Genomic DNA, 23,779 nt, shown 5'->3' with positions numbered 1-23,779 from the left:
AAAACAAAACAAAAAAAAAACACTTTAAATGACTAACTGCCTCTGGTGCGCTGTTTGTTCTAAAGCATGATTGTTGTTGCATGATTGTTCATTTCTTTGCTTCTTGCAGGCTCTTCAAGCGTTAAAAAACATCCACGGACTCGTCGCCGATCGAAGAACCGTAGTGGGAGAGGTATGATATAGGCATGACTACTGGTAATTTCAATACAACATTACAAGAACGACTTTTGCCTGGGGCGGTAAGCCAGTCGGCAGTCTACTTTTCATTAACCGTCTGCCGAATCAATGTTATGACTTACCAAAGGAGTCAATGTCAGTCAGTAATAACATAAGACGACCAAATAAAATAAATTAAGTAAATTGGCAATTACATGCATTATCACAAACACTTTTCAGAAAAAAAAAAACACTTTAAATGACGAACTGCCTCTGGTACGCTGTTTGCTCTAAAGCATGGTTGTTCTTGCATGATTGTTCATTTCTTTGCTTCTTGCAGGCTCTTCAAGCGTTAAAAAACATCCACGGACTCGTCGCCGATCGAAGAACCGTAGTGGGAGAGGTATGATATAGGCATGACTACTGGTAATTTCAATACAACATTACAAGAACGACTGTTGCCTGGGCGGTGAACCAGTCGGCAGTCTACTTTTCATTTACCGGCTGCCGAATCAATGTTATGACTTACCAAAGGAGTCAGTTTCAGTCAGTAATAACATAAGACGACCAAATAAAATAAATAGGTACAGGCATTATCACAAACACTTTCCCGAACAAAAAAAAAACACTTTAAATGACTAACTGCCTCTGGTGCGCTGTTTGTTCTAAAGCATGATTGTTCTTGCATGATTGTTCATTTCTTTGCTCCTTGCAGGCTCTTCAAGCGTTAAAAAGCATCCACGGACTCGTCGTCGATCGAAGAACCGTAGTGGGAGAGGTATGATATAGGCACGGCTACTGGTAATTTAAATACAACATTACAAGAACGACTTTTGCCTGGGACGGTGAACCAGTCGGCAGTCTACTTTTCAATTACCGTCTGCCGAATGTTAATGTTATGACTTACCAAAGGAGTCAATGTCGGTCAGTAATAACATAAGAGGACCAGATAAAATAAATTAAATAAATTGGCAATTTCAGGCATTATCACAAACACTTTTCAGAAAAAAAAACACTTTTAATGACGAACTGCCTGTGGTGCGCTGTTTGTTCTAAAGCATGATTGTTGTTGCATGATTGTTCATTTCTTTACTTCTTGCAGGCTCTTCAAGCGTTAAAAAACATCCACGGACTCGTCGCCGATCGAAGAACCGTAGTGGGAGAGGTATGATATAGGCACGGCTACTGGTAATTTAAATACAACATTACAAGAACGACTTTTGCCTGGGGCGGTGAACCAGTCGGCAGTCTACTTTTCAATTACCGTCTGCCGAATCAATGTTATGACTTACCAAAGGAGTCAGTGTCAGTCAGTAATAACATAAGACGACCAAATAAAATAAATTGGCAATTACAGGCATTATCACAAACACTTAAAAAAAAAACAAAAAAATACTTTTTAATGACTAACTGCTTCTGGTGAGCTGTTTGTTCTAAAGCATGATTGTTCTTGCATGATTGTTCATTTCTTTGCTTCTTGCAGGCTCTTCAAGCGTTAAAAAACATCCACGGACTCGTCGCCGATCGAAGAACCGTAGTGGGAGAGGTATGATATAGGCACGGCTACTGGTAATTTAAATACAACATTACAAGAACGACTTTTGCCTGGGGCGGTGAACCAGTCGGCAGTCTACTTTTCAATTACCGTCTGCCGAATCAATGTTATGACTTACCAAAGGAGTCAGTTTCAGTCAGTAATAACACAAGACGACCAAATAAAATAAATTGGCAATTACAGGCATTATCACAAACACTTTTCAGAACAAAAAACACTTTAAATGACTAACTGCCTCTGGTGCGCTGTTTGTTCTAAAGCATGATTGTTCTTGCATGATTGTTCATTTCTTTGCTTCTTGCAGGCTCTTCAAGCGTTAAAAAACATCCACGGACTCGTCGCCGATCGAAGAACCGTAGTGGGAGAGGTATGGTATAGGCATGACTACTGGTAACTTCAATACAACATTACAAGAACGACTTTTGCCTGGGGCGGTGAACCAGTCGGCAGTCTACTTTTCAATTACCGTCTGCCGAATCAATGTTATGACTTACCAGTTACCAAAGGAGTCAATGTCAGTCAGTAATAACATAAGACGACCAAATAAAATAAATTAAATAAGTTGGCAATCACAGACATTACCACAAACTCTTTTCAGAAAAACCACTTTTAATGACGAACTGCGTCTGGTGCGCTGTTTGTTTTAAAGCATGATTGTTCTTGCATGATTTTTCATTTCTTTGCTTTTTGCAGGCTCTTCAAGCGTTAAAAAACATCCACGGACTCGTCGCCGATCGAAGAACCGTAGTGGGAGAGGTATGAGATAGGCATGACTACTGGTAATTTCAATACAACATTACAAGAACGACTTTTACCTGGGGTGGTGAACCAGTCGGCAGTCTACTTTTCATTTACCGTCTGCCGAATCAATGTTATGACTTACCAAAGGAGTCAATGTCAGTCAGTAATAACATAAGACGACCAAATAAAATGAATTAAATAAATTGGCAATTACAGGCATTATCACAAACACTTTTCAGAAAAAACCACTTTAAATGACGAACTGCCTCTGGTGCGCTGTTTGTTCTAAAGCATGATTGTTGTTGCATGATTGTTCATTTCTTTGCAGGCTCTTCAAGCGTTAAAAAACATCCACGGACTCGTCGCCGATCGAAGAACCGTAGTGGGAGAGGTATGAGATAGGCATGACTACTGGTAATTTCAATACAACATTACAAGAACGACTTTTGCCTGGGGTGGTGAACCAGTCGGCAGTCTACTTTTCATTTACCGTCTGCCGAATCAATGTTATGACTTACCAAAGGAGTCAATGTCAGTCAGTAATAACATAAGACGACCAAATAAAATGAATTAAATAAATTGGCAATTACAGGCATTATCACAAACACTTTTCAGAAAAACCACTTTAAATGACGAACTGCCTCTGGTGCGCTGTTTGTTCTAAAGCATGATTGTTGTTGCATGATTGTTCATTTCTTTGCAGGCTCTTCAAGCGTTAAAAAACATCCACGGACTCGTCGCCGATCGAAGAACCGTAGTGGGAGAGGTATGATATAGGCATGACTACTGGTAATTTCAATACAACATTACAAGAACGACTTTTGCCTGGGGCGGTGAACCAGTCGGCAGTCTACTTTGTAGTTGCCGTCTGCCGAATCAATGTTATTTTGGAATCCCACGTCAGACAGACGCCGCAGTTTGAGAAATATATGCATTATGCAGGAATAACTATGCTGAAGGTTGCTGCTTTCTAACAGTTCACAAATTTTCAGGAATTTCGATATCATTTGAACTCCAAGAGCACAACTATTACATCCTTCTTATTAGTGGTGGTAAGTAAAACGGTAAATGGATCAAAAAGCGTTTGTCTCTAGATAAATGTTGTCTCAATTGATTGCGTTGTAAAGATTGTTCAAACACCAGCTTTATTTATTTGTAATGGTAGCTTTCGGAAGACATCCATCTTCCTTCGTCAGCCTGTTCAAAGTAGGTACTAAAAAATGCATACATGATTGTAAACCTTCAGCAAAGAAAAGACAAAATAAGTTCCGATAACCTAAAAACATGACATTGGTTATCAAGGCCATCTATAGAAGGTAGGTACAGTCACTCACCCGCCGACCAGAGACAGATCCTGAGTGACGTCACCCCTGATGCTCGCAAGGGGTACTCCGTTCCTTTACAACGTAAAATGACTAATTTTATTTGAAGATTACCTTTTGATGGCATTGTACACCTACCGCTCAACCGTTGATGTCAATGGAAAGCCCAACTAATTTTCTAGTGACAAAAAAGAGCAGCAATATGCTAAGAAATGGCCGGTTTTGAAGATATAGATTTAAAAGCCCTCTGCAGTACCTATCTAGCAGGACAGCAACGTAAAAACGCATCGAGCTTATATTTTTACTATGAATAAATCATTTTCCAGTAAGATTTTAGATAAGGTATCGATTTAATAAACAACTGTATTACAATACTTTTATTATTTGTAACTTTATTTGAAAATAATATTTTTAAAAATGGCAGCTGTTGGCAAGTAGATTGGAAGCGATTGGGCGCACTGCACCATTATTGTCCTGAGGCCCCCTTATGATGTCATCAAAAGTGGAGTGACGTTTCCATGGCAATATCAACAAACTTCCCTTTGACGCTACGCTATGACGTCATCGCAAAACGCTAGCACCCCGGCGCCAGCACCATCCGCACGCTAGCAGTATTTGCACTCAAACTTCTGTTCAATTGGTACTAGATTCTTGAAGGTCTCTGTTCCAAACGCGATTTGCCATAAGCTAACGGATCGCACGCAACGTCATTCGAATGACGTCAGGCAGGGGTATGCCTCAGCTCCCAGCGCGCTGCAGCGCAGCGCGCGCAGCGTCGGGCGGTGAAACAGGGCCATGGGCCTGTTAGTTATGAGAAAAAAAAATGTTTTATTAAACAATTTCGAGCAGGGGTGGTTGTAATATATAACTGATGGTTTCACTTTTTGTCAGCCCCGGCTCCGAGCGGTTTCAGCGGCTCGCTGCCGTCCGGCGACTGGCGGGACCTGGGTCAGCGGCCCGTGTCCGACTGTCTGGCCGCCTGCGCGCGCCACAACCTCCTCTTCATGGCTGTGCGCGTGCAGGGCGACACGACCACGTGCTGGGGCGCGCCGGCCGCCGACCTCTCCAGCCTGCAGCACAGCGCTCCGGACGTGGCCGGCATGTACCAGCTGTTCAGCCTAGACGGACTCCGGGTCGGCCAGAAGAGTCACTTCTCCTTCGGCGGAATTGTCGATGTCATTTCGGAGTACCTCGCGAACGGCTACGAACGGTTCTCTATAGCAATGGCAGGTGAGCACATCTTCATTTATGCATTTAACATTTAAACAGCAACTGAAGTCAGGAAGCAGTCAGTCACCGCAAAGCCAAATGGCAGCTTAACCCGCGCACCGACGGGGGTCTGCGCCAACTTAGTACCGACGGGGGGGGGGGGGGCGGATGACCGCCCCCCCCCTGAGATCTCGAGAACGAAGCAAGATAGCGACAAGCGGTAAACGGCATCGGATACGCACGGTCAAGATCTACAATTTTTACTAAGGTCATTTTCAGGTCAGGTCAAAGATGACGTCACAGGGGTCGAAAAAGTCAAAATGGCGGCGCTGGATATGGATAGAGTTTTTCTCGAATAACTTTCGAATTAGTCAAGATAGGAACAAACTAAGGGCATCATCGTGATCCTCTCGTCAATCCGCATCGAATGATATATATGTTGACCTCGAAAGGTCAAGGTCAAAGGTTGACCTCAGGTCACGTGACCTCGAGGTCATCATGTATATCATTCGATGCGTCTTGACGAGCTGAACACAATGAGACCATCCACGCGTCTGTATCTTGTTCCTGTACGGAGTTATTGGCCAAAAACCTTTGGTGACCTTTGATGACGTCACATGACCTCACAGCTGCCCAACAGCAAAACAGACCTCAAGGTAGTGAAGGTTGATCGTATATGAAGTCATGTATGGTATATTGGGCCATTCCGACCCGTTTTAGTGGTAAAAACAGGGAGTTGATTTTTCCCCCATTGACTTATAATGGGGAGGTCGCGAAATTGACCTGACCTTAGGTCACCGATATCAAAATTCCGAGATATACAAATTGTAGCTACTAATGACCTAATAACATCCTGCGACTTTCAAAGACCTCCGACATCTACTGTAGCTCTGGCACGGTGACAAAGTTGCAAAAAAGTGACTTGAGGTTGGGTCATTCAAAGTGACCTGGTGACCTGACCTTGAAAGGTAGGAGGTTCAAACTTGCACACCATGTGTAAAATTGATAAGGGAATAGTCATACCAAATTTCGCGGCGCTACGCGCCGCGGTTTTTCCGCTATTCGCGAAAAACCTCAGGGGGGGCGGATATCCGCCCCCCCCCGTCGGTGCGCGGGTTAAGTTCCTAAAAATATTCTGCCTAGTTACTTATCAGCCGCCCCCGTGTCCGTGTCCGTTTCAGGAGACAGTCAGCCGTCGCCGCTGGTCAGCTACTTCACCGACACGGTGCCCGGCTCAGTGCGCTGGATGCCCACCACCTTCCTGGACAGCCCGGCCGAGTGTGTGGCCCGCTGCTGCGGCCTGCGCTTCTCGCTGGCGCTGGTCCGCTCGTCGGGCGACCGGCTGTGTCTGTGTGGCGACCTGCGTGCGGGCGGTGATCTCGGTCTGACGGACACCAGCCCTCCGTCCAGCGCGGGGAGCATGCAGGTGGTCCGCCTGCCGCCGCCGCCGGCCGCAACCGGCAGCGCCGCCGTCATCGGCGACGGTGAGCTGCGTCACACTCTCGCTTAGCCCGCGCCCCGCGTTGAGGTCTGGCAGGTTCCAGGTCCTGTTGGGGGGGGGGGGGGGGCAAAAGCCCCCCCCCCTTCGTATCTCCGGAACCAATAGCCGGATCTGAAAATTTAAACGGCATTCGAAAGAGCTCGTCGAGATGCACAAGATAGGATATCGATGACCCTGCTATTTGACCTCTGACGTCACAGGGAGGCTAAACAAGGTCAAATTAGTCAAATTTACAATAACGAGAAGTCGGTCATAAAAATGAAATCTAAGCTTCCAAAATGAGTCTGGATATGATGCAGGTATATTATAGAACTGACATGTGGATAGTCCCCTGAGTGGATGATGACCTGTGACGTCACAACAGAGGTCTGCCTCGACCAATCAGGAAGCACTTTGGTGAATCGTAAGGAAAGGCGTGTTAAATTGTGAACATTCGAGTATTTATGAAGACATGTCATATATATGCAACCACAGTAACCTCGTTGACCATTTTTCTTGGACCTATGTCGTCACAGGAAGGTCACAAATAAGGTCAAATTGTACCGGTTTACAACGAAAACAATTTTTTACGTTAAAGTGACTTTGCTCACGTAAAGGATCATATTCAGTCAGGAAGAAGTTGAAAAGTATCATAAATAATACTCTAAACTGATTTCAAGCACAGATACCGAAAAAAATTGAGACGTCATAAGAACAGTCCCTACCTTTTCAGCCATTCAAATGGCTATACCTATCTCTGGCAGTTTCAGAGATATTCATGTGTTAATTTTCGGCATGTGTAAGGCCCGTAAGGGGTTCTCTGACATATATTCCAGTTTTTGAAAATTTTCCCAAAGTTCAAAAATATCTCAATAAAGCTAAATTTTGAGTTAGAAAATCCCTAGATCTAGGGACTTTCATAGTTTGGAAATTTCGAGATAGATAGCCATTTTGTTAACCATGCTTTTTACACCTACGGTCCACTTTTTGAGTCACTTAGTTGAAAATCTGATTTTCTGCGATTTTTCTCCGTGAACAACTCTTTCGACGAAAAATCGCCGAACATGACCTCAGTTTGACCTCTATAGCTCGTGACCTAAGATGACCTGCGACCTGATTTTTCAGGAGTTGTGTAAAATTGATGTCCAGAGAGGTACTGAAAGTTGGCCAAGTCGAAATTCGCAGCCGTTTCTGAGTAATCTGCGAAAGGGAATTAAATGTGTGAATTGGTTTTCCTTGGGATATTCAACGAACCTTCATCGATCAGTTTTCTTCAACGTTTATCACAAATAGGCACAGTAAAACGTCAAGAGATTTATTATTCTGAAGTTTGAAATCCATTTGATGTGCTAGGGTAAGATTTTGTTGATAACTATTCATAATGACTGGTGTCTTATTCACAGGCGTCTACCAGTCACCGACAATTATGGCTCAATGGATGACGTCCACTCTATGCCGAGTTCTCATCAACAACGGTATAATAATTTCATAAAACACCCGGAGAGAGAGAGAGAGAGAGAGAGAGAGAGAGAGAGAGAGAGAGAGAGAGAGAGAGAGAGAGAGAGAGAGAGAGAGAGAGAGAGAGAGAGCGAGAGCGAGAGCGAGAGAGAGCGAGAGACAGAGAGAGAGAGAGACAGAGAGAGAGAGAGACAGACAGAGAGACAGAGAGAGAGAGAGAGACAGAGAGAGAGACAGAGAGAGAGAGACAGAGAGAGAGAGACAGAGAGAGACAGAGAGAGAGACAGAGAGAGAGAGAGAGAGAGAGAGAGAGAGAGACAGAGAGAGAGAGAGAGAGAAAGAGACAGAGAGGGAGAGAGAGAGAGAGAGAGAGAGAGAGAGAGAGAGACAGAGAGACAGAGAGAGAGAGAGAGAGACAGAGAGAGAGAGACAGAGAGAGAGAGAGAGAGAGAGAGAGAGAGAGAGAGAGAGAGAGAGAGAGAGAGAGAGAGAGACAGAGAGAGACAGAGAGAGAGAGAGAGAGAGAGAGAGAGAGAGACAGAGAGAGAGAGAGAGAGAGAGAGAGAGAGAGAGAGAGAGAGAGAGAGAGAGAGAGAGAGAGAGAGAGAGAGAGAGAGAGAGAGACAGAGAGAGAGAGTGAGAGAGAGAGAGAGAGAGAGAGAGAGAGACAGACAGACAGAGAGAGAGAGACAGAGAGAGAGAGAGAGAGAGAGAGAGAGAGAGAGAGAGAGAGAGAGAGAGAGAGAGAGAGAGAGAGAGAGAGAGAGACAGAGACAGAGAGAGAGAGAGAGAGAGAGAGAGAGAGAGAGAGAGAGAGAGAGAGAGAGAGACAGAGACAGAGACAGAGAGAGAGAGAGAGAGAGAGAGAGAGAGAGAGAGAGAGAGAGAGAGAGAGAGAGAGAGAGAGAGAGAGAGAGAGAGAGAGAGAGAGAGAGAGAGAGAGAGAGACAGACAGAGAGACAGAGACAGAGACAGAGAGAGACAGAGACAGAGACAGAGAGAGACAGAGACAGAGAGAGAGACAGAGAGACAGAGATAGAGATAAAGATAGAGAGGAAAAAGAGAGAAAGAAAGCGACAAAGAGGCTGGTAACATATAAACTGAAAATAGGAACGAAGAAAATCTCTCGTGGGGATACTTATGTAATCGTATTCTCGCAATAGGTGATATGTCGTTTAGGATCCGTAGCCTGTGAATTGTGATGAGCCGTACCAATTAAATATTCTTAATTTCGCTTAATTGGATTGATATGCTACCCAACCGAAATAGAAGAGTCATGTTTTTGGAAGCAAAATGGTTTCCACCGACTCTTCTTGTTATTTCTGTATAGGTACCTAATCATAGATGCTTGGTCATTAAAAAATATATCAAAGTTTGGGTAAGACAATGATCTAACAATGTTGCTATGCGTCCAAATGATAAAATTACATTCTCTGGTGTTGGCAGAGCCCGCTGATGTGAAGTTCGCGCAGCTTGCCGCGGTGCAGCGCTCCAAAGCTGTCGACGTTGGACCACCCGGCGACGACCCGGGCGTGTGCATATCCAAATGCATGTCTGAGCTCAAGATGCCGGCGATGAACAAGGACCATTGTTTCTGCCTGAGCGTTGGAGACGTGGAGCTGGAAGAGACTCTCATGGAAGGTGGCGACGTCCTCAGTGTTCTGGACGTCACGAAATACTTGCCGAAATCATACGGTTAGTGGGTCGTAAATTCGTGAACCTGTGGCATGTGAAGTCAGATCCAAGAGGGACTGACGTAAGTAAATGTCCCTCGACTTGCCCCTGCGTTAGCGGGGGCTACTGGCTATGCGCGGTGGCAGAAGCAGAGCTTCACCTGACGGCACTCGAGTGTTGATAAGGGAGGAAGCTGCCTTTGGTGTTTTATCTGGCCCGTGGCCGTCTTAGTTCAAAGTTTAAAGTTATAAAGTCAAAGTTTTAAAGTTTATGAAACTTTATTTAGCGTTAACATACAGTGTACGAGAGACTGTCGCCGGTGAAAAATCTTTCATTTTTGAGCACGGCTTGCCTTCAACATAACAAGTCTTTTTAATTTTCAGGGTCTGAGCCTGCTCAGGACATATCAACGTCTCAGTCGCAAGTAGACAGTCCAGCCAGCACAGGCAAGTCAAAATCAGGGATCGGGAATAAAGCCTTTCCCTTCTCAATCCAGGCAATATCCACCAGCCATCATCTGAGTGTGCGCACGAAATTCCTCTCGGATTTACATATGATGCGGATTACACCGACAGCATTGAGTGCTCTGTTACCTACTCATTGCTGACTTGGTTTCTTTTCAGACATATCGATAAATTTCCAAGTTCGGGAGCACAACTATTACATTTTATTGATCAACGGCGGTAAGCGAATGAAGGAGTATGGATACCTAAGCTCTATTCTGGTCCATGTTGTTGCCGCCATTTCTATAACATATTCATGCCTGAGCAACGCTTGCGTGAATTTTGCTATCGTGAAGTTTAAAAGAGATATGTGCGATATAAAGGAAAGAAAAGAAGCGTCCGTTTTTAGCATCGACTGTTACGAATCAATTTCTGAAAGATGTAGGTACTCAAATGTGGCTGTGTTCGTTGGACTTATTTATGAATGTTTTTCTCAGGCATGCTTTCGATTTCTTGTTTGTCGCAAGTACTTGATGTTGATCAGGGCTCCTGCCAAATTTGAAATTTATTTGCTTTGCCATATGGCTGATAAGCTCTGCGTGTGGACTGTGGTATGGAATGGATGTTATGAGCCATTAGTGTCGTTTGACACATGTTCTTTTTGTCAGCCCCGGCTCCGAGCGGTTTCAGCGGCTCGCTGCCGTCCGGCGACTGGCGGGACCTGGGTCAGCGGCCCGTGTCCGACTGTCTGGCCGCCTGCGCGCGCCACAACCTCCTCTTCATGGCCGTGCGCGTGCAGGGCGACACGACCGCGTGCTGGGGCGCGCCGGCCGCCGATCTCTCCAGCCTGCAGCACAGCGCTCCGGACGTGGCCGGCATGTACCAGCTGTTCAACCTCGAGGGACTCCGGGTCGGCCAGAAGAGCCACTTCTCCTACGGGGGAATTGTCGATGTCATTTCGGAGAGCCTCTCGAACGGCTATGAACGGTTCTCTATAGCAATGGCAGGTGAGCACATCTTCATTTAGGTATGCATTTAACATTTAAACAGCAACTGAAGTCATGAAGCAGTCAAAGTCACCACAGAGCCGACACCTTAAGTTCCTAAAAAATATTATACCTACTTATCAGCCGCCCCCGTGTCCGTGTCCGTTTTAGGAGACAGTCAGCCGTCGCCGCTGGCCAGCTACTTTACCGACACGGTGCCCGGATCAGTGCGCTGGCTGCCCACCACCTTCCTGGACAGCCCGGCCGAGTGTGTGGCCCGCTGCTGCGGCCTGCGCTTCTCGCTGGCGCTGGTCCGCTCGTCGAGCGACCGGCTGTGTCTGTGTGGCGACCTGCGGGCGGGTGGTGATCTCGGTCTGACGGACACCAGCCCTCCGTCCAGCGTGGGGAGCATGCAGGTGGTCCGCCTGCCGGCGCCGCCGGCCGCGACCGGCAGCGGCGTCATCGGCGGCGGTGACGTTGGTGAGTAACGCCGCCCGGCGCGCTGCGGGGTCGACACAATGAAAACCGACGGGTAGGCCAACTTCCTTTACATCGAAGTGCTTATACCATGGATGCAATGGTTTCTAATTTAGCTCGCGGCGGAACGGGGAGGTCACCGGGGCACCGTGCCCCCCTTTGATTTGGGCATTTTAACATTAGCCCTATGGACGTTGCATGGAAAGAATGGGACCTAAAGTCGGCGGTGCCCCCCCCCCTTAATTGAAGGTGTTCCGCCGCTACTGATAAACCTGTATGTTACCCTTTAGGGATGCTTAAAACAAGTGAGAAAGCAATACAGCCTCAAGCCTTATTAGTGCGATAAATTAAAATAGCCTAGCATTGTTTGCGTTGACGTAACTTTCTGTGCTCACAGGCGGGTACCACGCCCCGGCAATACAGGCGGAGTGGATGACACCCACTCTCTGCAGAATCCTCATGGATAACGGTATGGTAACACGATATGTAAATGCATGAATTAATCCCCAATATTAAACCTAAACTTTATTACTCAATCAATGCATAACAGCGTTCTTTCGATTTGTCTGACGCTTGATGTAGTCGATTGTTTTGTCGATAAATCATAATATTTCATATTCACCTCACTGATTGTCAGGAGTGACAGCCGGCGAGCTCGGCTGACCCGCCCTCGTCCCGGCAGAGCCGGCGCCGGTGAAGTTCAGTCGGGTGGCGGCACTCCAGAAGGTGCAGGCTGTCAGTCTGGACGCGCCCGGCGACAATCCTATCCGATGCGTCATGGAGTGTGAGTCCCAGTTCTTCAAGTGGGCGGCGCTGAACAAGGGGCACTGCTTCTGCTCGGACCTGGACATGGCGCTCGAGGACCGCTGGACGGAGGACGCAGACGTGTTGACCGTCATGGACACCACCGAGTACCAGCCTAAGCCGGATGGTTAGTAGGTGCTGCCGCAGTGGAGCGGCGCTACATATATTGGCGAGATGGTACAACTTCCTGATTTACTGATGTCTATCCAACGCTGCAGAGGAATCCAGAAAGCCTTCTTATTAGGCCCAAGAAATGTACATTGCACAGCAGTGGTTTTACCGGCACTTTGTGTTTGAGCGGCTTTCCCGTCCTCTGGTGGTTGCAAAGACGCCAAATAAGAAAGGAAAATAACTTCGCCTTGTGTGTGTTCTTTTTTAATATTTTTATAACCTTTCCACGACGGTTCGAAAAGTTCATTTGACCCATGACGGTAAAAGCCAGGTCACAGTATGCATTTCTGGATCGTTTTTCATTGCTATATTGGGTTATACTTATGCAATACCTTCGCTCTCAAAGGTCAAATAATGTTTACCACATATTTCTGCAGGGTCGAAACTGATGCAGATCTTCCAGAATCCGAAGACAAACTACTTCAGGTTCATTGTCGGCAATGGTAAGAATGTAATGACCTACCAAACTTATTGTACGAACGGTTTAATTCGAGCTACACTGCACTGGTAAAGCGGCAATTGACCATCGAATAGGGTGTTGATTCGAAAATACGTAGCCTGGCGAAGGCTCATCTGAGTTTACAAATAGTCGAGTGATGTCCAAGAGAAGGAGTCCCACCAGCCCGTTGACCTGAGTTCCGCCGCCGGCAGTGCTGCAGAAGTGCGGTTACACGGCCGAGGCGGTGGACGCGGCCGCCGGACCGCCCGGCCAGTGGACGGCCGTGGGCGCGCCGCAGCAGCACCCGGCCGGCTGCGCCGCGCAGTGCGCCATGCAGCCGGCCGGCGTGCAGCCGTTCGTTGCCGTGCTGCCGCTGGGCCCCGGCCAGTACCGCTGCTGGTGCGCCCCCCACGGCGACCTCTCAAAGTACAGCGGCGTCGTGCCCGACGCACCCGGCCGGGCGCAGATCTACGACTTCACGGACCTGATCAAAATGATGATGACGTAGCTTTGTCTATATGATAACGCCGATTTCCTTGCCTGGTGTGACCCGCGTGATGCTCCGTCGATGAGCATAGCACGCTGTAATTTTGCTGTTTTTAAGTTTTGCACTGTGTGAGCACACGTAGGTACTAGCGAAAGCACGTATAGTAATTATTGGCAGTTTATCTGCTTTGCACCCTGCACTGTGTGAATTTGCACGCGGCACATGATCTGCATCGAGTATTGCACCAGTGAGTGATTGGCACCAACGCACCTCCGCACCAATGCACCACTTGTTTATCAAACGCACCTGCCTACTTGTATCATTTAGTTGTAAGTCGAATGATCAGCGTTCAGCTACGTTGTACTGAAGCCGGCCCTGCTAATTGGCATTCCGGTTTTCAGTTGTGTGGTTGCACTAGGTAGTGGTAAGTTGATTGGCGAGCGTTTGACGCGATGTGCTAACGAGCGCCGGGATAGATGCACGCTACTTGCACGCTAATGCTAATTGCAATGGGTTACCAATTGCATTTGCAATGAATCTTGAACGTTGCACATGGATAAATACACGTTCAAGCACGAACTAGTGTTTACCTTTTAGCGTTTCTGAAATGAGTATGAGTTGTAAACCACTGACCAAGCTGAAGCTAACTACTTTTAGTGTTGCAACTGACTGAGAAGCATAATTCATTATATTGAAGGTCTCACCCTCTCGCCATTTTAAGATCTCCCTCTGTATGACTTCAAGACTCGGAGAAACACCAACTGCAACGATCAGATTCATTTGTTCATTTGTTCACACAAGTTCTCTATGTACAGAAACTATGGCGCACCTTGCGCGTCCGCCTAACCACGGAAACATTCTGCACAGCCGCAAGTCTTCGTTAACGAACGAAACTCGTCATATTCACAACGCTTTACTTTACACTTTTACTTTATATTCAATGTGAATACCGCTAATCGATGCAAAACCGCACGACTCACTGCTTATGGGCTATAATATTAGGACATGTCACCCTTTGCAAGAAAGAAGAAGGAAGGCACTCGGTGCAAAGCATGACCCCGCTCGTTCTGTCACATGGTGACAGTCTTGTTTCGTCCTCTGTCATGGCCTTGGCACACACCTGCCCTGATAACCCGATGCCTGAGAGGTGGACTCGAATCCACAGCAGCCATAGGACCCACATCCTGTGGTAAGATACTCCCGCTTCCCTGCACACAGCCATACAGACGAACAAAGCTATACACAGAACCCAAACGCCGCCTCGCTGTAGTAAATAATGGCCTGGTCTAGTAGTAAAAACAACACGATAAATAGATACCCAATACCCAATTGGATAAGCAAACAAAAATTGATATTGTCGATCATAAACTTCTAATCATATTGCGGGTTTGCATCCACTGAAGCTGCTCATGTCACCACCAAGCAGCCTTTTGTTTCCAGCTCACAAGAAGAAGCCCATGGGCAAGTCTTCCTCCTCACCCAGCTCGTCGAAGGCCAGCGCGCCCAGTTCCTCGTCCAACAGTGCGCCGTCCACCACACCCGCAAACAACTGGTTGAAGCACTTGCTGCCCGGTACGTTGAAGTGCGTGTACGGGTTCTCTCGCGGCAGGCGCGCGTTGCAGAGCCAGCAGAACAGTGTGCCGCATTTTGTGCACGACATCTTGTTGCAGCCGTCGATTTTCTGCCGCACGGTCGGAATAAAAGGTCAAAGAGCTGGATTATGTGAGCAGGTGTGGCGCCGAACGCAACTCCATTGGACTCAAAGGAAGTGGGGACACCTGAAATGGAATTAACCGTTTTTTGCTCTCCCTCTTATCTAAAATAGTTTTGTTTTTTAATAATTTGATTGATAAATTGTGATTCATAAAAAAATGTTAAGCGAGCTTTCACTCACAGATAATTAGGGCTAGGTTCATTACCAGTGACCACTTTTCCAAATTCAAAAAATTATTCTAAAAGGCCAAGGCCATCGCCCGTGCCACCGCCGTCCCCATCAGAAAGCCGTGTGACCCGCCGTGCTCGTGACGGCTGCTGATTGGCCAATATTCGGCGACCCGCACCGGACAGCCGGAGGCCATAGGTCACGTGACGTGGCCCGGCGAGGGGCGAGCGGGGCCCCAGTCGGGAATTTCCGTGGACGCTGCGGTACACAGGCGGCCGCGAAACGCCGTGTCTGTTGTGACAAACGAGTGCTGCGCTGGCCGTTTGAGCAAGTGTAACGTGATGCGAGTGATGTGTAATTTAGAAGTAACGTAAAAAAGTAACGGCATCGACTACCTAGAATCACATCAACCAGCACAAACTTACTAACGTTAAACGGTTATTTTGTTTCAATCGGTTTCACTGTATCGCTGCATGCTTAACCCGCGCACCGACGGGGGTCTGCGCCAACTTAGTACCGACGGGGGGGGGCGGATGACCGCCCCCCCCTGAGATCTCGAGAACGAAGCAAGATAGCGACAAGCGGTAAACGGCATCGGATACGCACGGTCAAGATCTACAATTTTTACTAAGGTCATTTTCAGGTCAGGTCAAAGATGACGTCACAGGGGTCGAAAAAGTCAAAATGGCGGCGCTGGATATGGATAGAGTTTTTCTCGAATAACTTTCGAATTAGTCAAGATAGGAACAAACTAAGGGCAGCATCGTGATCCTCTCGTCAATCCGCATCGAATGATATATATGTTGACCTCGAAAGGTCAAGGTCAAAGGTTGACCTCAGGTCACGTGACCTCGAGGTCATCATATATATCATTCGATGCGTCTTGACGAGCTGAACACAATGAGACCATCCACGCGTCTGTATCTTGTTCCTGTACGGAGTTATTGGCCAAAAACCTTTGGTGACCTTTGATGACGTCACATGACCTCACAGCTGCCCAACAGCAAAACAGACCTCAAGGTAGTGAAGGTTGATCGTATATGAAGTCATGTATGGTATATGGGGCCATTCCGACCCGTTTTAGTGGTAAAAACAGGGAGTTGATTTTTCCCCCATTGACTTATAATGGGGAGGTCGCGAAATTGACCTGACCTTAGGTCACCGATATAAAAATTCCGAGATATACAAATTGTAGCTACTAATGACCTAATAACATCCTGCGATTTTCAAAGGCCTCCGACATCTACTGTAGCTCTGGCACGGTGACAAAGTTGCAAAAAAGTGACTTGAGGTTGGGTCATTTAAAGTGACCTGGTGACCTGACCTTGAAAGGTAGGAGGTTCAAACTTGCACACCATGTGTAAAATTGATGAGGGAATAGTCATACCAAATTTCGCGGCGCTACGCGCCGCGGTTTTCCCGCTATTCGCGAAAAACCTCAGGGGGGGGCGGATATCCGCCCCCCCCGTCGGTGCGCGGGTTAATGAAATTATAACACACGCACCAAATATCCAGTATTGCGGATAAGGAAAATTGTGCTGCAAACTAATGGACTACGGCCGTTACGTTACATATATTGCAGACATAACGGAAGAGCGTACCGCATTTTATGCATAACATGTTGTTGCAGCAGCCGCTTTTCTGTCACCGGGTCAAAGCATCAATGTCTAGCTACACTATGCGGGATCCTACATCCGTGATCTGCGTTTTGTCGGGTTTTGCGGGAAATCGGTACGCAGGTCAAGTTCAGCTGATAGGAAATACAGCGGTCCATCAGCGGTCCATAGACCACAGCTCCGTGGGTCTTGGATGTTGATTGTTGATACTATTTCGCAAAGGAGCTGAAACCGGTGGTTTACATAGACACCAATTATGTAGAGTGACAGGTTCAGTGCCGTGTCACCTGAAGATAAGCTAAAAAGACATTCCAAACTTATTAAACGCTATAATTACAAAGGCAGCAGTCTGCCTTCAAATTACCAGCCTACATTCGTATTAAGATTCAGACGGGTTGGCGCCGTCAACTAATCTCGATCGGAGTGAGAGCCACCATCGTTACGAGCCCCGTCGGTGGACCCACCTCGATCGGCGTGCGGCAGCGCGGACAGCGCTCGCTGTGGTCTGACATCCAGGCGGCCGAGTCGACCTCCTCGACCAGTCGCTGCAGCTGCCGGCGGCCGTAGCGCCGCTCCAGGTCGGCGCGCTCGCCGGCACCGGCCACCCGGTACTGGCGCACCAGCTCCAGGCGCTCACCTGAAGGACAGGGGAGCGTCAGACGGGGGCGGAGGACACACGGTGGACAATGGACACACAAAGGACGGCTGGATACAAGGACAGCAGCTGATCCGTCGGGAAGCATCACGAAAGTACCGTGTGGCGTGTATGTGCATTGTGCGTCTAGGGCTCTAGGGGGACTAGGCTAAAATGTAAAATGGGTCATAATTGAAAATGAATATAGATTCAAAAAAGCGTGATCCAATGTTACCTCTTGTCACCGACCACTGCTGAGCGGTACCCGTCGAGTCGCCGGCCGGGCCACGTGGCTGCCGAGCCGGCCGATGCGGCCACGTGGCGCCCGAGGCGTGTCTGACCGGGTAAGGTCATGCGCGGGGAGCGCGCTGATTGGTCGCTGGTGTCCCGCGCCGCAGGACACCAGCGAGGTGATCTCGGGCGGGTGAGCCATTGGCGGGTTTAGTGTGTTATGCTGTCTGGTGGGGGGCGGAATGGAGCTGAACTCTGGAGTGAACTGTGAGAAGTGCCAGTAAATCCTCAGTGGTCAGTGGTTTAACTCAGTGGCTGTGACGAGAAATTAGAGACGGAAGTGGCGGAAGGGCGAGGAGTGACAGCGGGCCACAAACGCGCGACTGTGTGAGTGTGACCCTCCCCCTTACTTCCGGGGACCTAGGCCTTTTTCAGCTCATTGGGATGTGTGAGGGGGGCGGCCACCGGTGTTTCGCCAGCGAAATACCGAGGGCTTAACTCTTTTCCCGTGTTTCGCCATCGACACCGGGGAAAGGGGCCTCTTTCAATACAAGGGGTGCGGCCAGTCGGCTTCGGCCAACCTCGCTATCGAGGCGTCGAAGTATCGGTAGATCTGTCTGCTCACGGCGCCCTCGCCACTGAGGATCTCTGATCAGGCAGCGACTGTCGCCTTCCTCACCAATCCTGTTCCGACCTCCTAATCCCCCTCAGCCAGTCACAAAACACAAGTGTCGTCAGTGCATGTGAACCAGAGGACATCGTGGCGACATTATCCCAACGTGCGATTTGTAAAAATGATAAAACACAAGGACTGGTAAAACCCGGATAAGGCTAGCCCTAAGCTGACCTCCAATAGGTTCGTCCACCAGTGTCTTGCATACTGACCGCTCTTGACTGCGCACGGGTTGTTTCCGTGGTAGGCGTTCTGGCAGATGGCGCAGAAGGTGTGGTCGCAGTGCGCGCACCGTCCCAGGCTGTCCCCCGGGTCCAGCACCACGGGCTTCTGAAAACGCACGGGGAGGGAGAGGACCGATTAGCGTACATTGGACTCCTGAGTACGCACACAGGAGGATCGATCTTCTATAGCCTTGGATTGATCATGCACCACGGACTTCTGAAAATTCAGGGAGGGTCAATTAGATATTACAGTTCATTTAAGCCAAGAAGGCTTCTTGAGAAGCATTGAACTTGTTTTCATGGAAATTACCTGCGTTTGGTGACAAAAGTCGCAACTCGCAATATTTGGGGGTTGGGGTTACAGGACGTTTCAGACAGTTCCTGACAGTAGCCTTGCTCACAAATGACCGTCCGTACCTGACAGTGAGCCCGTAAATGACCGTCCGTACCTGACAGTGAGCTAACAAATGACTGTCCGTACCTGACAGTAGCCCTGCTCACAAATGACCGTCCGTACCTGACAGTGAGCCCGCGGACAAGTGACCACGTCGGTCATGGCGCTCAGACTGGTCCGCAGCAGGATCGTGTCGTACCGTTCAAACAGGTCGTCACCGACCAGGTCCCGCACCTGGGGAGCGGTCAGTAGAACGACCGGTGATAGAACCGGGAAGAGAAGCAGTCCACGGTGGGAGCTCGAAGAAATTCAACAGACTGAAATTGAAATGAGACTATTTGAAACTCGTAGTAATATCCCGCGAAGGATTCTACGACCTCTTCTGCAAACGCACAGCTCCACTATGAAGACGTGCACGCTGCTGTCTCCCCCCCCCCTTCCCTCCTCCGCTGGACTTGAGCCACTCACCTCTTTGGGAGTAGCCTGCTCGGGACACTGGTCCTCCGGGCAGCGCAGGTTCTGCACCTCTCCGTCCCTGATCAGCACGGTATAGTAGGCGGTGAGGCAGTCGCGGCAGTAGACGTGGCCACAGCGCGTCAGACGCACACAGTCCGAGCCGGCGCGCTCCTCGCCACACACCTTACAGGGGAACCGGCGCCGGCCGAACTCGGCCGCCTCGGCCTGCCGCTGGTGCGTCTCCAGCAGGCGGTGCACGCTGGCCGAGGCCGGCAGCGTCAGCCGGTAGCGCGCTCGCAGCTGCTCCACGCTGGCGCGCCGGTTCAGACTCCGCGGTGGGCTGGAGCCGGCGGCGGGCGACGGCGGACCGGCGGCGGCCGCTGCCGCTGCTGTCCGAGCCCGGTCCACGAAAAACGACACGTCCAGCTCATGTTCCAGTCCCAGGAAGGCGATGCTGTCGTTCCTGAGAAATTCTGTGTACTCGTAGAGAACGGTGTTGCCTTGGCCCTGCTCCCAGAGCGTCACTAGGTGTCGCCAGATCTTGAGCATCTGAACACAACGAAAGAGGAGCACTCGATCAGCATAGACCCTGTCATAACAAGCAAACAGGATATAACATTGCTAACAAGAAATCGCCAACCCAAAAAAAACACACACACAAAACAAGAGTATATACCCGGGTCTGTGCTAATAACCACGTCAGCTCCCGTTTAATTCATTGCTGACTGCAACAGCTGCGTGTACGCAGTCCCTGCTTTTGTTGCTTATTGAGGCTTTAGGGCGCACCGACTTCAAAGGTCAGTTTGCGCCCATACTCAGGTACAGAGCAGGACGGATTCAGTACACACCTGGGTGGGCGTTAGCCAGCTGCACGTGACACGGTTGGTCGGAGGCGCCTCCAGCGGGTACTGTTCCGGCAATGTGAACTCGATACATATCGGCGGCAGTGCGCTCACAGACAGCGGCTCCTTGTCTGAAGGCGCGGAAGCACGTCGGTCAGCTTGAAAAAAAATGCAGTTGCAAGCAGCAATCCCACAAAGGGCAAAAGCAGCACAGGCTCTGTTGACATGGTGGCATAATACATGCACACAGCACAAGCTCATATAATTACATATTGCAGGCATTTACTACCTTCCATAAAGTATTTATCTACTACCTATCACATATTTGTGCATTTTGATGCTAAAAAAATGAGCAATTATCATTAGCCATTGCCATTATATTCAGACTATGTCAGCCTCACCAGTCCCACTGACCAGGCTATGAAAGTCTCACCACTCAGTACTGAGCAGGCTATGACACTATGACAGCCTCACCAGTCACCAGTCACCAGGCTATGAAACTCTCACCAGTCCCACTGAAAGGCTGACAGCCTTACCAGTCACCAGTCACCACTGAACAGGCTATGAAAGTCTCACCAGTCATCACTGACCAGGCTATGACACTATGACAGCCTCACCAGTCACCAGTCACCACTGACCAGGCTATGACAGGCTCACCACTTCACCAGTCACTAGACTATGACAGCCTCACCAGTCACCACAGAACAGGCTATGACAGGCTCACCAGTCACCACTGATCATACTATAACAGTCTACTCTCACCATTCACCAATGACCAGGCTGTGACAGCATCACCATCTACTATCTAGTCAGTTAGTCACCAATGACCAGGCTTTGACAAGTTCAACTGGGTTCTGGGACTGAAACATTTGCAATGGGACACCACATGCATACTATAATCCATCAGAAGCACCACTGCACTCTGTTAACAGCACTAGTGAGTTCTGGCTGCCCCTGTCCTCACCAGCACTAGTCACTGACCAGGCTCAGGTGGTTTCACCAGCAAGGGCCGCTGCAGTTCTGGTGACACGCTGATCATACCACTCATTTGCTTGTCATCTGACGTGAAGAGACCATCATGTCCAAAAATGCTGTCCATGACCAGCAGCTCCTCACGCTGCTGTTCTCGATCCTCCATGTTGGTGGTTATCTCCCAGAACTGCGTAACAGTCGCCGCAACATATTTTTGTCATTGATCAGGATCATGGCCCACAACTTGAACTTGAACTGAATCAAAAAGAAAACTGAGCAGTGGGAACAATTTGACACTGCTAGATCCAACAATTTTGAAACAACCAGCAATTTCTCTGTTACTTTTAAGATATCTCACTGCCACTTCAACTCAATGCAATCATTAATGACATTCACATAAAAGTGATGATGCACGGTATTTAGATAAATTGATGATGTAAGTAATCATCAACAGGAAAGATTCATCCAACAGCGACCACTAAACTCACCCAGATAATCAAATATTATAAGAAAACGGTTCAAAACGAAAAAAATCGTTCCAAAATTACCGGAAATTTTCCGTTTTATAACCAGCACGTGAAAAATGCAAAATATAGCAAATTGTGTTCTTTTTTACTGCTGGCAATGTTCATGGAATTATTGTTTAAAATTTATCATTTCTCAAAATGAGAAAGAGTCTTTTTGGTTTCATGTCAGTAGGTGGAACTATGGTCATGAGTACCCAAATATAGGAACGTTCCCATTTTTGGGAACGGAGTTCCCAAATATGGGAACGGGCGTTCCCATTTATGAGAACGGAAGGTAATTTTTCGGCCGTTCGCCCACTAAAACTCATTAGTGCATCACGTCTCAAAAAAGTGCACGCTAATTTAAGTATCTACTAAATCTCTATAAAATTATCTTTAATCTGACCGTTGAACAAGGAAATTGACCGTCGAATGATATTTTTAATGATTTTTTTTTTTAATGACGGAATGGTGAAAACATGGGTTATACTACATTTAACATGCAATTTAAAGGAAAATGAAGCGTTTTTTACATTTTGAGGTCAAGTATAAGAATTTTCGCCTGGTTATGAAGTTTCATACTAGCGACACCAGATGCTGACATATGCAAGCGAACACGCGGACAGTCCCGAGGTAATATTGTTGACTTTTGGTCTCGGGGCGCACGACCGCGTGGAACGTCAGTGATTTTACCGAACTACTGTTGTAAACTCAGTTTCAGTGGTTTAAAATTATTCAGCTGTATTTTATCAGCCCGGAAAGACATTTTATTTGGATGCTAGCTGTTTAGCATTGTTTTATAAGGAGCGTCATGAGCGTGGTTTTTGTCTTCCGTGTTTCTAAGCATGATCGTTTTGGGGGAATTTCTCTTATATAGGTCGCTCTGTGTGGCTTATTTATAATTTTTATGCTGATTTCGATCATTCCTCGTGCCCATCCTACCAGGCCTTTTGCCACTTACACTCATTAAGAAAGGAAAAAACTAGATTTTCCATGGGACTAGGTGTTTTGAGGGTGTAACATATTCAGCGTTCCCATTTTTGGATACTTCCTTGTGCTCGTCAACTATCGGTGATAAGCAGACAGGTGCTTGACATGTCTCCACCCTCGGCGCGGACGGTGGATATAGGTATGGAAGACCTTGTTGAACATCGCTGAGCGTTGTGAATTACGTAATCCTGCAGAGGGGGGCGTGCCCGCTGCGAGATCGACGGGAATAAAAGCGCAGAAGACCGGGCGAAACATGCGACGGTCTTGCCGGAAAGGTCATCTGATGATTGTTGCTTAACAATAATTTGCGGCGTTGGACATGATGCTTGTTAATGAAAAGAGCCCCTGAAAGGCGTCGGTGAAATCGTTCCCAATTTTGGGTACGCCGTTCCCATAATAAGGAACGCTTGCAGCGCCAGTGTACGAGAGCGTTCCCAAATTTAGGTTCGCGGCCCGGATGATGGACTGCTTTAGAAATAGGGGAACGATTTGAAACTACGATGGGCCTTACAATATCAAACTCTTTCCCAACAATATTGAGACAAATATCAGGCGGTTCACGATCGTTTTATATTTTTTGGACGTCATTTAACGGTTCTTTTTCTTGTTTTAAATAATTCCTACATGGCGTTCCCATATTTGGGTTTATCGTTCCCAAACATGGGAACGAAAATGCGTTCCCGAAAATGGGTACGCTTGACCATAGTTCCGCCTACTGATGTTCAAACAGCATATTTACGTCTGGACAACGAGTTGCGTTGGATAGGCCAGAAATAGTGGCGATTTCAGGGCCGCAAGAATGGACCGTCATTGGAATGATTCTTTTTTGAACCGTGCACTGTTTTGGGCCGAAATTTAATAGTTTCTACAAAATATTTTGTAATTACGTTTCCACCAAGAATGAATGTCATCAGGGCTAAATTTTTACTACTATTGCATTTTGTCAAGAAGCATTTA

The 23,779-nt window shown here is 47.9% G+C and overlaps 2 protein-coding genes across 57 annotated transcripts in view; one reads left to right on the top strand and one right to left on the bottom strand.

The window, feature by feature from the left end:
* Window positions 1-13,981, top strand: part of LOC122392035 — a 108,658-nt gene extending 94,677 nt beyond the window's left edge. For 49 of the 50 annotated variants that reach the window (XM_043386484.1, XM_043386491.1, XM_043386502.1 and 46 more), the window contains 22 exons: window positions 110-172; window positions 497-559; window positions 872-934; window positions 1,259-1,321; window positions 1,640-1,702; window positions 2,016-2,078; window positions 2,405-2,467; window positions 2,781-2,843; window positions 3,156-3,218; window positions 3,445-3,504; window positions 4,666-5,004; window positions 6,165-6,467; window positions 7,867-7,938; window positions 9,368-9,616; window positions 9,979-10,041; window positions 10,219-10,278; window positions 10,707-11,045; window positions 11,196-11,504; window positions 11,899-11,970; window positions 12,184-12,432; window positions 12,854-12,919; window positions 13,128-13,981. In XM_043386484.1, the coding sequence (XP_043242419.1) occupies window positions 110-172; window positions 497-559; window positions 872-934; window positions 1,259-1,321; window positions 1,640-1,702; window positions 2,016-2,078; window positions 2,405-2,467; window positions 2,781-2,843; window positions 3,156-3,218; window positions 3,445-3,504; window positions 4,666-5,004; window positions 6,165-6,467; window positions 7,867-7,938; window positions 9,368-9,616; window positions 9,979-10,041; window positions 10,219-10,278; window positions 10,707-11,045; window positions 11,196-11,504; window positions 11,899-11,970; window positions 12,184-12,432; window positions 12,854-12,919; window positions 13,128-13,423 (3,044 nt within the window). In that variant the 3' untranslated portion in view covers window positions 13,424-13,981. The remainder of the gene's footprint in view (window positions 1-109; window positions 173-496; window positions 560-871; window positions 935-1,258; window positions 1,322-1,639; window positions 1,703-2,015; window positions 2,079-2,404; window positions 2,468-2,780; window positions 2,844-3,155; window positions 3,219-3,444; window positions 3,505-4,665; window positions 5,005-6,164; window positions 6,468-7,866; window positions 7,939-9,367; window positions 9,617-9,978; window positions 10,042-10,218; window positions 10,279-10,706; window positions 11,046-11,195; window positions 11,505-11,898; window positions 11,971-12,183; window positions 12,433-12,853; window positions 12,920-13,127) is intronic. The other variant, XM_043386499.1, reaches the window with a different exon arrangement.
* A 183-nt stretch (window positions 13,982-14,164) lies between these two features.
* Window positions 14,165-23,557, bottom strand: LOC122392039 (E3 ubiquitin-protein ligase RNF14-like). 7 transcript variants are annotated; one of them, XM_043386521.1, is made up of 9 exons: window positions 23,543-23,557; window positions 21,815-22,017; window positions 21,336-21,513; window positions 20,361-20,485; window positions 19,525-20,061; window positions 19,180-19,290; window positions 18,651-18,768; window positions 17,365-17,537; window positions 14,165-15,083 (listed from the first exon to the last, which is right to left on the bottom strand). In XM_043386521.1, exons 3-9 carry the CDS (start codon window positions 21,490-21,492, stop codon window positions 14,844-14,846), a joined length of 1,461 nt encoding a protein of 486 aa, XP_043242456.1. In that variant the 5' UTR covers window positions 21,493-21,513; window positions 21,815-22,017; window positions 23,543-23,557; the 3' UTR covers window positions 14,165-14,843. The 7 variants fall into 7 exon arrangements, with proteins under 7 accessions (XP_043242456.1, XP_043242459.1, XP_043242454.1 ...); XM_043386524.1 differs by lacking the exon at window positions 23,543-23,557 and having other exon boundaries at window positions 21,815-22,229; XM_043386519.1 differs by lacking the exon at window positions 23,543-23,557 and having other exon boundaries at window positions 18,613-18,768; window positions 21,815-22,185.
* Window positions 23,558-23,779: the final 222 nt, after the last annotated feature.

This window comes from Amphibalanus amphitrite, unplaced genomic scaffold (genome assembly GCF_019059575.1).
Source record: "Amphibalanus amphitrite isolate SeventyFive unplaced genomic scaffold, NRLGWU_Aamphi_draft 000466F_arrow, whole genome shotgun sequence".
NCBI classification, from domain to species: domain Eukaryota; kingdom Metazoa; phylum Arthropoda; class Thecostraca; order Balanomorpha; family Balanidae; genus Amphibalanus; species Amphibalanus amphitrite.
Note: the sequence above shows the minus strand (reverse complement) of the source record. Positions and strands in the feature narration are given on the sequence as shown.